This window comes from Melopsittacus undulatus, chromosome 5, assembly GCF_012275295.1.
Source record: "Melopsittacus undulatus isolate bMelUnd1 chromosome 5, bMelUnd1.mat.Z, whole genome shotgun sequence".
In the NCBI taxonomy this organism is placed as follows: Eukaryota; Metazoa; Chordata; class Aves; order Psittaciformes; family Psittaculidae; genus Melopsittacus; species Melopsittacus undulatus.
In genome coordinates, this window is record NC_047531.1 from 85,023,618 (window position 1) to 85,038,700 (window position 15,083).

A 15,083-nucleotide genomic window follows, 5' to 3' on the forward strand; every position below is an offset into this window, starting at 1 on the left:
CTAACACTGGTTGAGCTACCAGGGCCAGAAGCAAGCAGGGTAACAGTGAAGAGAGTAGGGTGAACAATAAGGGCACATGTATAGAAATAAAATTAAAAGGAAGAAGATAAAGAGAAGGTCAAACAGCAGAAGAAAAGAAGAATTGAATGGACAGGAGCTGAAGACAGGTTTTTTCCAACACAAGCATGTGCCTAATTTGGTTCTTTTTTCCAAACTAGTAATGCAAACAGGCTTTTAACTAGTAAAAAATAAATGACTTCAACTCAAGGAAAATAAACTAATCAGAAGACTTGAAATATTTGCCTCTGCTCAAAACAAATTAACAGCTGCCAACTGCACTGCATGTGCAGTTTTGTCTGCACAGCATTTGATTTCTTGCGGTGTTGCCTACATCAAATCTTGACAGAAAAGCCCCAAAACCATAAAACTCCCCCGTAAGATCTACTTCTGACCATCTCCACTACAGTTGCAATGGACACCCCAATCAAATCCAGCAGTTTAATCAAATCCCAAATGTATTCACATGCATTCATTACAATTTAGGTCCCTACTGTTGCAAACAAATTAGATAGGAATACAAGAGCTAATCAGCAAATCCTACTCAAATTTTTCCTAGAACCAATAATCCCATCTTCAAGCAAACGAAAAATTATGTTTGTTCTTAACAGATTCACTCTGCCAGCTACATAATCTCCTACATACCAGACCTGGTGAAATTGTACAAGAGACACAGGTCTGAAACAACTCCAGATTAACTTCTTCACCTCCTTGAAAAATCAAATAGAAAACTTAAGTTACCATAATTTCCTTGGAAACCCTATTCCCAATTGCACAAATCATTATTTAAACCAAGTAATAACTGAAATGCAAGACCTGTTGTACAAGTTAATGTTGATTGCAGCACCTGCCTAAAATGACAGGATCTTCAATCCTCATTGAAAGTTTGACAAATTTCTGCCTGCTTTAATGTCTTACAAATACCATCACTAAAAGTCAAACAGGAAAAAAATCCATACTGAACAACAGCTGTAAAGACTCTCCCCCCAAGCCTTATTTAAGAACAGGATGCTAATAATGCTAACACCTCACCACGATGCAGTCTCTCAGGTAGTCCAAATTGTCGAGGGCTGTGAAACACAACCAAGCCCACTTACAATCTAATAGAACATCACTGCTTTAATCAACAGATTATTTTTCTACTTACATCTCACTTCACATACTTCTTTTCCATCTACAGAATTGCCAGATTTTCATACAACTAACATATTCGAGCTCAAAAATGTTTTGAGGCAGCAGGCACCCAGTGAAAAGATTATAATGAAGAAGATAAAGCACGGGCATTTGAATTGACTGCTGAATTTGATAGCACTTTTTGTTGTTTTAAACCACAGAGTGAGCAATCAGAGGCAACAGAAACCCTGCATTTCTTGTTAGACAGGTTTGGCACTCTCACCTGAAGTTGAACAGAAAACACAGAGTGAGTTCTATTCTACAGTGTATTGCAAAACTGTTTAAGCTTAGGATGCAAGAAAAGAAAAATAGAAAGGCACTTCAGGAAAAGGTTCAGATTTTTCCTGATAATTAGAAGTCTTTCTCTACTTCAAAAGTGAAACAAAATTCTAATGTTCCCATGTAAGAAATTTGCAGTGGGAGTCCTTGAAAGAGGCATAAAGAACAATGTGCCCTCTGTATATATGCGTATATATATATGTACAAAAATATGTGTACAACCACTACTGGCAATGACAGAACCAAAGCTTTCATTTAATTTATATTTAAGCAAGTCATTCACCCACTAGGTATTACTCACCTAAATCATTCCAAAACTTCACCTTTTATGCCCTTTACTATGTACTATGCGAAGTACTCAGCTGGAAAATTACACTGATTTCATGGGTTTGTTGTCAGTTCATCTGCTCTTAAGAATGAAAAAGAAAACCTTCTCTTAAACCCTGTTTCTGGCCAATACTGCAGAGAAAGTTTTAACCTGCTACTGTTTTTAACTTAATTTCCAGGAAAAACAACCAGCCTTTCACCTAGTAATTGAATTATCAGACATACAGGAACTGCAGAAAAAGAAATACAAGGCTCAGAACAAAAGAAAATTAAAATCAAACCATCTTTTCCAGCAATGTTACCACAATTCACACTCTGCTTCCTTCTACTCTCCACACTACTTCAAGGGAAGGTTTATTAAAAGGCCTTACTGATTACAATATTGTCAGCTCATTTTTATCTTGAGCAAAAAGAGGAACATAAGCAGGAGGGAGACTGTATGGCAGAGACCAGAACATAATACTGTCATAATACTGGTATAGTACTGGTTCATCAGTCTGTTTTAGTCCCTAGGTATGCTTGTGTAAGGAGGTAAGAAATCATTTACTGACTATAAAATAAACTACAGACAGATGGCCCAAGACTCCCATTGATGAATGTAAGCATTTAGGCTCTCAAACTCTTCAAATTTATTGTAGAACATTTTAATACCTACCTCCTGTCTGATCAAGGTAACTGTAGTGAGTTCCTCCCATAAAGTTTACTATAGTAAAAATAATCTTAGGTGCTCAATTCGAACAACTAAAAATGTATTGATTCAAGTGTCAAATTCTTTTAACTCTGCAGATGCAATAAAGACAGATCAATTCATAAAAGCTAAAGCTTTATTAAATGGGGGGGAAAATATATTTGTGTGCTTTAACAATTGAAAACACTTCAGTGTTGCAGACCAGGTTAAGCAACCAATACCCACATCAAGCATAGCAGACAGAGATCCTACCATAAGACATTTGAGATCAGAACAGATTATAGTTATTTCTAATGAGGTTTAACTTGCATCATTATTCTGATTACATTTGATGTTATGACATTGATTGCTCAAACACCTTTCTGCAGTTTTCTTTTTCAATCTTCAGTATCAAACTTGATCAAAGATTTCAAACAAGAAGTTTCATATTTATCTAGAAGATTTTCACTGCATACGAATATAAACTAAAGTAGCCTTAGAAAGTGGCGTGACTAACATGCAAAAGCAACAAACCAACAAAAAGACCCCAAACCCAACAGTCTTAGCCAGTTTTACTCTTTCTACCAAGAAACCACGTTATCCTTTCTGACATTCAGATTAAAACATTTTTTTCTTCCTCACAGGTACTTGAGAGCATCATGTGTTTATTCTTGTTGCTTATAACATTTTAGTTTAAAATGAGATTTATGTCCTTCTTATAAACCAAATTAATTGAAAAAACAAAGATGATACATAATGTTTTTACACATCCCAAAAATATTCTCAAAAATGTTGGACATCAGTCAGCAGCTGCATAATCTGCAGGATTTAACACAAAATCAGAGAATAAAAACATTATGAAAGTTTAGCTAGTAGCACAGCTCAGAAAAAGCATCAAAAGCTGTATTTTTGCAGGACATATGCAAATGAAGTAGTCCTACTTAGTGAGTACTAAAGAATATAAAAGTTTCCATTAAACACTGAAATTGAAACATGGCAAAGACAGTGTTTTAACTCAAAACTCTTCCCCAGGTGTTTCCCCTTCCAACACCTTTGCTCGCTTACACCCTTCTCATACCCTGGTCTGACGCACTGAAATGTTTCCAGTTAATAAAGCACATTTTGTAAGCATTTGTTTCTATTAAGCATGATTTATAATACCTTCTCGAAGAATTAAAACCAGGGAATTAATTTTAAAGGACAGGTTGCTTGATACACACTTTTCCTTATAAACAGTTGTTCTTATCAAGTCACCATGGAGAAAGCCATGAAAAACTAAGTTTACCGAGCCTCCTGAGTATGCTTTTTCTTTATTATTTGCATCATATTATAAATTTCTGAGGCCACTGCAAGCCACACAGGCACCCAAAATGTGTCTCAAAGCCTTTTTTCCCACTTAACAGATTTCATATTAGTATTCAACTTGAGTTTTGTAAGTCCGGAGCAGAAAGATGTAACTTCACAACCAACTATTTAAGCAAACCTCCCTGTCCTACCAGTATGGGAGCTAGAAATCCTTCCCAAAGACTTTTACTGGAATGCCTATACTAACAAATTTCCATCCCCAAACTTCTGCTTTTGAAGGTGGCTACTGATGCAACTTCTTCCCCCACAATACCACCTTCAGAGAATACCCTCCCTTCAAACAAATGGAAGAGCAAGTGAGAACAGAGAAACAGCTCTCCATCTTCCACATTCAAAAGAAAGAGGCAAGAGAAGCAGGAGAGAGAAGGGGGAAGTGTTTAAATTTAGGTATTTACTTACTGAAACACAGAAAACACACTTCTATAGGCACCACACTGGCAGAAATCTCAGCAGTCAGGGCTGTAGAGCTTTGCTATGGAGCCAGCATTTGCCTCAAGCTTCACAGGAGTTTTTCTCCCTCCTTTACATGCACACACAAGCGCACTGAAGATCACTCTGAACTGCCAACCAAAGCGTATCTCAGGTTTAATGAAAAGTGTAATTCATTATAATAAGAGGCAGTGTAACATAAACATATGCAGGAAAAACAGGCTTAGCACAGCACCACAACAAACACTCATTTTGATCCAGTACAACAAAACACTTGCAGACCACAGAAAAAAAAGGAGGCTCAATTCCTTTAAAGTAAAGTACGATGTGCACCAGGTAAAATCTGGACCTATAAAACTTCTACCAAACAGTGACTTCTCTGCTGTCAAGTCTTACATGATACCGACCTCTGGGCAGTTTTTGGAAGCACCCCTCAATTCCAGGTACTATGAAAAAGGAAAAGAAGCTGTGCAGCACTCAAAGAGGACAATGAAATACTGGTAACGGGCCTCAAAACAATTCTTAAGAGAGCACAACAGTTATCTTTTAGGAAGGGGGCAGAGTTTGGGGGAAAAATAATAATGTAGAATAATGTAGCAAGCATCTACATAAAATTACAATCGATCAGCATTTCCTTTGGTTTTTACCATCCTTCGCATGCTAGATACCAAAATCAGAGGACCACAAAAGAACTCACTTCCCTGTAATGACATCTTAAAAGTATATTATTAGCTTTATCTGCTACTACTACTCAATCACTTATTAAGACCAAAGGGAAGAAATATTATAGCTTCCAAAACAATGACCTAAAACTAGGCAAGTCAACTTACTGATTTGTTAACAGACAGCAAAAAGCTTAAGTGTCTTCAATGTCTTTCCACTGGATTTCAACATTTCATGTAATAGCTTACAGGGTTTTTTGTGTTTTTAAACAGCCATCCATTAACTCTTGTGTTAAAAAACTTGGAAACAGTTTAAAAAGAACTAAATCAGTAAGCTCCCTCACAGTTTCACATCAGACAGCTCAAAATATCAACCCTCAACCTCGCAGTCAAAAAGAAACTTTTAAGCACAGCAGTTCCTAACATTCCCATTTGATATTCTACCTGCCGGACTAACTTTGAACCAGGTTCATAAGCCAGGGTAATAAGCCCTGACAGACATGCACACGAGTCAGACAACATGCTTGCACAGGATGAACTTTTGCCACCCTTCCCTCTGGGAGAAATTACATTAAGTTTGCTCCTAGGAAATCAGCTCTCACTCCTACTCCTTTTAGTGACTTTCCACTGCCACTGTTCCTTTCTGCTTCGTTTAGCCTCCACTCCTTTCTCTTCTGCAAGTACTCCCACCCTTTTAGCCTTCTTCAGCACACCACTACCTCCATCCTGTTCCTTCCACATCCACCCCACAAGCTGCTTTTTGGATGCAGTCCCACCTCTCCTCCTCTGACCCACACCCATTTCTTCCCATATCTAGAATCCTTCCACCTCCACACCCAGCTTCAGCATTGCAGTATTTTTGGTTCTTGAAACACTTCAGTGGAATAAAGAAGCAAATGTTTAAATAGATATAACAAATTTGCAGGCATTCCTACAAAGTCCTCCCATTCTGAACTGGTTTGCTCTCTACAAAGGTTAAAGGCACATATAATTCATCACAGTGCTATACTTCAGTGCACCCATCTAGCCATATGCCATTATTTGAACTATTGGTCTTACCATGTAAGAATGAATCAAGTAAAGGCAAAGAATAAACTTTAGTCTTTCCTTAATTTTAGTAAAATAAAGGTTAGAGGTAATAAGGAAAGAACTACATTTCTGGCAGGAACACTGCGATTCTTGCTGATGGAAGAAAACAGTCTGGTATGTTCTTAGGTTTTTCAAATTCAGTTTTTCCTTTCAAGAAAGGGCTTCTCTGCAAACACGACTACTTGTTCTTTGATTTTTCTGGAGAAAGTCTCAGCTGAATGGGAGAGGATCTTTAGAATGCACATAAAAGACAAAGGTTCAAAGAAAAGCTGAATGCTCAATGAGCACAAGTTTATTTTTGTAAACAACAAAAACTCCAGGCTGAAAAGATCTTATCCCTTTTAATCACTTCAATTTTTCTCACCTTTGCAATTTTCAAGCTACAGGCCTACAATAAACAAACCTGCATTGATAAAAGTCTCTGTAAAAGCACAGAAAACTTCTATTTGATAAAACAGTGAACTCAGCTTTGGCTTGGGTTTGCTAACGCCTTGCTTCAACAAGCATCAGGTAAAATTTGTTCTGATAAAAAGATAAATTTCAAAACAAATTCCTAAAAGTGAAGTTTTAACCTTCTCAATTCATGAAGACTTAAAATACTTTTTCAGTCAGCCTAACAGTTTACCTAAGAGTACTTCTATAGAGGCTAAACTAGGTAGACTGATGAAACAAGATTATCATCCCTGGATTGATTTCTAAACCAACTTTATTTGGTAAATTAATAACCTAAATAATACAAAACACGTTAAAAAAAAGAATCAACAACAAAATCCTAACATATATTCAGAACCACTGAAGTGAAAACAAAAAGGGAAAAAGGCTGGCAAAATAAGCAAATCCCTGAATTTATATAGTCAGGTAACTCTATCCAGCAGTAAGTGTTTCTCACAAACACGCATATGAGTAAATATACACACACACACAGAGAAAAATAGATATTTATGTAATTTTGTAGCTCTCAAAACCAGTGCCTTGGTGCCTAATGACTATGTAGCCATCATGAGGTACTAAAAACATCAAGATGAAAATTCTTATTGATCTCAACAGTTGAAGAGCTTGAAGCCTATGAACAGGTATGCCTTCTTTATTTACAACCATTATACTGGGATTGCCACGACTCCATTTTCTTATGCGCTTCTAAATAACTTAATTTCCTATACTGCTATCCAGCTTAAATCTGTTTTGGGGATAAAGCCCTTAACTTTTCAGATCTCAATGAGCCCTCAACACAATTAAGCATAAATAACTAGTCCAGTGAAGTATTCTATGCAGAACAAAAGAAAATCTCAGACTTTTCAGCTCTATATTCCAGGTAGAAGTTTAGTTATTATGTAAATAAAGATTACACCCAAACCAAGCACCACTTCAGAAAAACTGAAGTGATGAAGCAAGGTTACCTGTACACGTTTCTAACACCAAGCAAACAAAACCAGACCTGCTCACTCCCAAAGAAACAAAACACTTTAACAATGTAACCACTTCTCATGAGAACATACACAACATATTATGGTACTGCATGTTTTTTTAACTCCAAATAACAAACATCACCTTTTGTCATTAGCATTTATGGGGGAGGGGGAGGATGAAGGGAAAAATTCTGTCATCACCAAGTGTTAGAATTCTACTAATTTAAATAAATAAATAAATGCAAAAAGGGTCAAACTCCTAGCTAGCGTCAATTTCAATTTACTAACACAACCCTATACAAAAACAAAGCTACCTTATGTAATGGAAACAACTCCTTATCTATGCCTGTTTCAGAATAGCTTTCCTTGTTAAAGCAAATTCAACAACATGGGGGGATAAGAAACCCACCAAAAAAATCCAGTCATGTAAAATTGTCACAATTTGGCATTTACTTACTCTGAAAATGTGTGTACACATCCCGAGAAAATAAAAAGGCTCCTTTAAAAGTAATCACATTTCAGTGCAGTCTATATCCTGAGTCATTTGTTTGAAATGCCAGTCCAAGGAATGTTAAGATTTAGCTGACGATTATCTCAACATTATCCCAATTTGATTATACAGTGTTTACTACATCAAAGCCAAAAAAAGCACAGTAATAGATTCAATGACACACCCACTTGAAACACTGAAGACCTATTATTAAATAACCATAAGAATAATTGTCAAAAGGTTTTTATTTTCAAACACTGTCTAGCTAAGATCTTACCATAAAGCAGGGTTGTTAAATATTTTTATTCAACCCACATACTTGAAGCTGTGCCTCAGAAGTTAGGTGAAATTATTTATGTGATCAGGAAACTTTACTATCCTTGCCTGACTCTATTGGACACACTACAGAAATCCAACAGCCAAGTTTCACATGGCTGAATACATCAATAGCATGCCATTAACATTCATTCCCCTGTACCTTTGTAACTCATACTGCAACATAAAACAACATATTTCTTTCAGACCTGACCATAAACATGTTTTCAGTGTTTTTAGTCTTGACACAGCTTTATTATTCCAAATTCAACATAATAAACATGAATATTCAGCCAATATTCAAAATATTCAGCTAACCAAAATATTCAGCTAATCAGGACACCCAAATAAGCAGGTTACAGTTCAAAATCTGCATGTGGGGGTGCCTGTACAGCACAAGGTCACAACACACTGCGTTGTTTCCCACTCATGCAGGAGCACTACAGTAATTTAGATTCAGACAACTAGAATTATTATAATCAACATGTCTTCCAGATTTACACTGCCTAGGATTACAAGATAGTGATTATAATGTTGTCAGCCTGTCTACCTTAGCTCTCACATCTTCCCTAGCACTGGGAAGACTGAATGCTAGACAACTTTAAAAGGAGTAGCTATCATTGGACAGAAGTTTAAATTCAGCCTCAGAGGCCACACAACAAACACATATTTAATTAAGGAAGCCAAACTGGTCATACCATGTGAGCCTTTCAGCAGGCTTGACAGGACTATCCCTGCTATCCTCCTACTTATATCAAATCAGAGAATTGTTTGTGCAACAGGCTTTCAAAGATACAGCAAAACTTTTAAAGATAAACAGAGCTATTAAGTGCTGGCTATCAGCAAAACAATCAGCTTAACCTACATCTTAACACTTACGATAACACCTTGAACAACAGACCTTGTAAGTACAAGCACACACAAACAACCTACCACTTGGTTTGTCCATAAGTGCATCAGTGAATAATACAATAGCTGTCCACACACTTTTTATTTTAAGAAAACCAAGTTGCTATTTTCCAGGTACTGTAGCTAACACATGGCTTATAGGTTTATTCTATGAGAACAAGTTCCACCTGAAAGTCTAGAACTCTTTTATATTATATACATGCACAAATGCAACTTCCTTTTACTTTCACTCATCTTTATTTTTCTGAACAGAAAATTTGGTGAAAATCTTAGTACATTCCTGTCCTCAATCTAGTGTAGTTCTTACCAGCTGTTAGACACCAGTGTAATGTAAATTACAAGCAGGCAGAATAGAACAGGAAAGCAAGTATGTCATTTATTAACAAGAAGTCCCCTCCCAGAGAGCACAGACTAATTCTGACCAGATTTTTTAAGCGTTATCTTTCAGTATTCTTTTTTTAGTATCACATCCAACATTTTCCTATATAAACCATGCAACACATACCGAACACCCATCTCACCATGTCTACAATGCAAATTACAGAGATGCTACCTTCTGCTCAGCACTAAGACACAAATAAAGCTACATGCAACCTATAACTTCTATGCCTATTGGTAACCTTCACTCGCAGAAGCTATCTCACTCATCACACTATTCATTTAAAGATGGCAAACCAAACACACAGTTTAGTGAGTAAGAACTCCTGAAAAGGTTGCAAAAATGCTGAAAATGGTTAAATAACATGAAAAAAAGCATATTAACTGGACAAACGTATGCAGGGGCCACTTTAAAATTTTCTGGGTAAGGAAGATCTGACTATCTAAAGAGGAAAAACCTTGTAATAAGTTTGCACAGATCTGATCAACACAACCTGTGGACTTCTACGTAAGAGCTCTATTTCCATGCCTCTCATTCAAAAAGACAATATGTACTGCAAGTCTACCACAGTGGACACATGCCTCAAAACATACTAAAACCTGAACAAAACTAATAATGAAAATCAATGCTAGAAGCAGAAACAGAAGGTCTGCAAAGAAGATAGCCACATGAAACCTTCAGAGTGGCTTTAAACAACACAGTAACTGGAGAACAGGGCTGAATCAAGACTCCTCCCATTGATGAAGTCAGATTTTGCCTTTCTGAAAGCATTTATGGTACGCCAGTGTATATGCAGAAGTGTCAAAGAAAAAGACAAACTCAAGGTATTCTTGACTTGCAAGGACATTTGTTGCTAGATGATTACACTCACAGCAGAAATTTCACTTGCATTTGCATCTTTAAGCAGCTTTAACTCAAAAGCATTAAGAAAAATTCAAGAAATTCTTTTAGCTGTGCAGAATTCAGTACACAAAGGACTACATACACTATGACAAACCTGAATACTCCTTTTAGATGTACAGCATAACATTCAAATTCAGCTTGGAATACATTCAAGATTACAGCAACATTTAGACAAACTAATTGAAAATTATAGTATTGTGACAGATAAACATTCAACTTACTTCACATAATATCTTGCACCTTCAAAAGTGTAAGCTTCCTCCCAACCTGTGGGTAAGTCTGAAAAACAAGTAGCAAAACATTCCAATTAAGTTTTGAAATGCTGCTAGGCATACTGGTCTACTCCCCAAAACTAAGGTAGTTAAAATAAAACACTGTGTGTCTGACTTCACATGTTAAAAGCTTTAGTCCTTTAAACAAATATTTTGGAATTGACTTACAATACTGTCTCAGTTTGAATTCTGTAATCCAAGAAAAGCAGTACACATGAAAACCTGATTTGGATATCTCATTGTTAAATGATACCAATAACAGTTTAAGGGTGTCCTTACTTCACAATGTGTCTTCCTTTCATCAGTAACTGGAACTCACTGTCACCACCAGATCTTTCTGCCCTGAACTTCAGCTGCATCAAATTACCTGACAGGCAGAGACCTAAACAAAATCCACTTACTGTATTTGCATTACATGCAAGTCACAAGCATCTCTAACAGGCATGATACCAACTACACCACAAATCGACATTTTATTAGCATAATTCTACCACTGTTGTGACTAACAAGTGTTCCTGCAGTGTTTACAACTCCATTCAATTTCACAGGAAAATAATCTTCAATGCAAAGCTAGTGGCAGAAGCGGGTACATCTATTCCTTCTTTATTATCAGTCTGAAGAGTTAAAAACCCCTGTATAAAAAAACCCCCACCACTAATGGTCAATTATTTTCAACAGCTTCCTGATGTAATGGAAGCTCTGAAGATATTGGACAACTCTAGATTCACCACTACCCTTCAAAGTTTGTGCCAGTTAATAAAAACAATAATTGGCTCATAAGACTCATTCACTGAATAACAAAAGAAAGAATGAATTTCTGACTTAAAAGAAAAAACATTCAGTCTGGTTCATGTGATACCCTCCCCCAGTTTATGTATTTGCTTTGGCTGGCTCTTTTCTTCACTTCTGTCTTCCATACAGCAAAAATCAAGGTGTCTTTCAATAACGGCACAGGGCAAAGTACACCAAACAGGAAGTCTCCCTAGGAGAAGTATTTATGGCTGCTATATGAGCTTTGCAAAAGATACGTTTCCAGTGATGAGATATTTCTCAAGGAATAAAAAGCACTTAAATTTATAATGGAGGACAAAGCTTTCCTCATCCTCTAGTAGCTATCTCACAGTATTATTTAATACGTGTTATTTAATAAGAGCTTTACAATAATATACACTTCCAAAGTAAGTGTTATAAGCCCAAAAATTGTTTCTTAAGGGAAGACCTATTTTAACATAGTTTGACTGTGTTCCAAAACAAGAAATAAAGCCCAGAATTAATCAGTTTGGTTATGTCTATGTAGAGCGACTCATTCACACACACATGAAGGATGAAAACGACAGAAACTGATTTGTTTTGCAGATGCTTCAGTATCTCATTGATAAATCACGGTTAGTATACCCAAAGGTCATGCCTCACTCTTGTGCTCCAAAAAGAGTTTAATTACCTGATAACAGCTGTGCTATGTTACATACAACATTCCAGATACTGAAAAGCAAACTGCACTTCCTTTAGAAGGCACTTAATGGCAGAAACAAATGAGATACTTAAAAAATTACTGAAGAATCACCATCAATCAACAGAGACACTGGCAACAGCTTAAAAAAAGAATTCATACTCAGCTAATGCTAGTATCCAACAAGCAAAGTACATCTACCCCCATGCATATTTGTGCAGATGAAAGCCAGTTTCTCAATTAATCTGAGTACTGAAAGTGGGGGGAACAAGAAGCTCAATAGCAATCTGTAGTTCCATTTCCAGGCATTAAATGTCTTCTTACTAACAACAGACCTTCACTCCAAACCAAACTGCACAGTTCTAACAGCCAGAAACCTGTGATTTTTAAAATTATCCCCAACTAAAAAAATATAATAAAAATAAATATATATATTTTAAAAAATCAGCTGTCCAGTTTTCAAAAAAGCTGTTTCTCTGTTTCTGATTTCTTAATGCCTAAGTATTAACCAAACATAAAAAGCAAATAATCTGATACAGTCCAATCCACTTGCTGATTTCCCTGCGATTATCCAAGTGATTACATACATAAAACCAACTGCACTCATTGCTACACTCCACCACCTCCCAGCGGCATATGCAGCCTGTGTGCAATTCCAGCAGTCAGAGTTTGGCTCTGGGTCTCCAGAGTGTCTGCTATAAATCCTCCTCCTCCAGCACCTCCTGCTGCTACTTCCCCAGAGTGGAACAAACAGCAGTAGCAAAGAAGACCGATTCCACCCTCCTCCTTCCAAGTTATTCCTAATGTTTCAGTCCCTTTTTCTCCCACCTATTCCAACTCTCTCAGTCACTTAGAAACCACCCACACTCTCAGCCTAGCTGGAAGTGAAGGAAGGAAAAGGGTTTCTAGGTGACTGGTGAAATAAGCCTTTACATTTCTAGTCTACCTATCATGGTTATATCTAGGTGCTGCTGGAAATAGAAATATGATGAGTAGTTTAATGCTGAACTGAGTAAGGATGCTATGCAGGTGAATAACCAGGGTAGCCTGCAAGAAGCACAAGAGGAATAAGGCGGTTTCTAATGGTAACTACATAATATTACAGGGGTGATACAAGGCAACATAAAGCAAGCAAAGAAAGAGAAATTACACAGACACTGAGGGAAAACTCGGGTGCAAAGGAACGCGTTTTAAGAGACCAAGCAAGCCGACGGTAAGCTGGACATGCAAGGCTGCACTGTAAAGTCGTTCTTCACAGAATTGTTTGGGTTGGAAAGGACCTTAAAGACGATCCAGTCCCAACCTCACTGCCATGGGACACCTTGCACTGGACCAGGTCGCTCAGCCTGCGGACAAACAACTGCCCGAAGTGCTGGGGAGCACGGCAGGATGAGGACCAGGACTTCTCTCGGGTGGCTGCGGCAGCACCGAGGCGGCTCCCAGGACCCGGAGGCTTCGGGGCCGCGGGGGATGGGGCAAGGCCCGGGGGTCGGCCTGTGGGGCGACCCCGACAAGCGGGAGAGGAGGAGGAGGAGGAGGAGAAGGAGGAGGAAGAAGAAAGCGGCGCTCGGGCGGCCGGGTGGTGGCGGCGGCCGTGTGGGGTAGGGTTGCGGGCGGTGGGGGGGGAACGCGGCCGCCCCGGTCCCCGGGTGGGACTCCTACCTGCGCTGCGGCGGTGCCCGGTGATCACGGCCTCTCCGGTGAGCGGGTGCAGCCAGGTCGTGCTCTTCGCCTCCTCGCTGCAGAGACGGACACACGGACCGAGTGAGGCAGGCGCAGCCCCACCGCCTTCCCCCACACAACCCTCCCGCCCCTCTCGGCCCCCCGCCCGCCCAGCCCAGCCCAGCCCCGCTCCGCTCCCCTCCTCACTTGATGAAGAAGACGCGGCCGCCCTGGCTGATCCCGTAACTCCAACTGCCGGGCAGCGCCCGCAGCCGCTCCACGCTCAGCTCCGCCGGGGCCGCCATGGCCGAGCCGCCGCTACCAGCGCAGCCGGGGAGCGGCGTGAGGGGAGCGCGGAGGGAGGGGTATGAGGGGGACGAGGGGTGGGAGGGAGGGGGGGGGGGGGGGGGGAGAAGAGGCGACACGAGCACGAGCGAGCGCGTCCCCGCCGCCGCCGCCAACACCTTGGGGAGGAGGAGGGCACAACGCGAGGGGGCGGACGGGGCTCAGCTGCGCGCCCCGCCCCGCGCGGGCACGCCCCTCAAGCCGCGGGGGCGCGCCTCATGCCCCCCCCCCCCCGCCGCGGTGGTTGGGGCGGAGCGGGCTCTGTGAGGGGCGGGGGGACCGCCTGAGGGGCGTCCTGCAGTGCATGGGGCGGGGGAAGGCCGAGGCCGGAGGGAGGGCGGACGGCCCCATAGGGGCCGGTAGCGCTGTGGGGATCGAGGGGGCCAGGGCGGTTCTGTGTGGCCGAGGCGGAGCTGTGGCCGTGTGGTGCTTTCTTGCTTGGCCGGCGCCCCTCAGCTAACAGGCGGGCGACCCCGGTTCAAGCGGCACCACCTCTGGTAATCCTTCATCGGTTGTGTGAACACACGCATTCCTATAGGAAATAAAAACTTTTCTCGGATTTCTGCCGCGGCTGTGTACACTCTTATCCTCAAAGCTTTTTCTAAATCTCTCCTATAAAGGTACAGTCTTCAGAAGCAGGAGTGAAGAGATGGCGTATGTGTCCCCAAAGGGGTCTAGGCTATGGCATGCATCAATGTCTTCAGTGTTGAGGGAGGTAGTAGTGATGGAGTTAAAATCCACATCTGTGAAAAGGAGAGAGTGTGTGCATCTTTGTGTTCACAAGAGCAATCAGATTGCATGTACATAGCTGTGCGCACCTTTAGGTTTAAGGTATACATGACCAATGTAAATGACTAAAATTGGGTTGTGGCCATGGTAGTTCTGGGAGAATCTTGGCTTACAA

General features: G+C 40.1%; 1 protein-coding gene across 8 annotated transcripts in view; it reads right to left on the reverse strand.

Moving 5' to 3' along the window:
• Nucleotides 1-14,199, reverse strand: part of PLEKHA5 (pleckstrin homology domain containing A5) — a 143,842-nt gene extending 129,643 nt beyond the window's left edge. For 2 of the 8 annotated variants that reach the window (XM_034063049.1, XM_034063047.1), the window contains exons 1-3: nt 14,042-14,196; nt 13,835-13,911; nt 10,672-10,729 (exon numbers count right to left, since the gene is read on the reverse strand). In XM_034063049.1, coding sequence (XP_033918940.1) covers nt 10,672-10,729; nt 13,835-13,911; nt 14,042-14,139 — 233 coding nt within the window. In that variant the 5' untranslated portion in view covers nt 14,140-14,196. Of the gene's footprint in view, nt 1-4,267; nt 4,413-10,671; nt 10,730-13,834; nt 13,912-14,041 lie in introns of those variants that run through there. The other 6 variants (XM_034063051.1, XM_034063050.1, XM_034063053.1 and 3 more) reach the window with 5 other exon arrangements.
• Between the last annotated feature and the right edge of the window lie 884 nt (nt 14,200-15,083).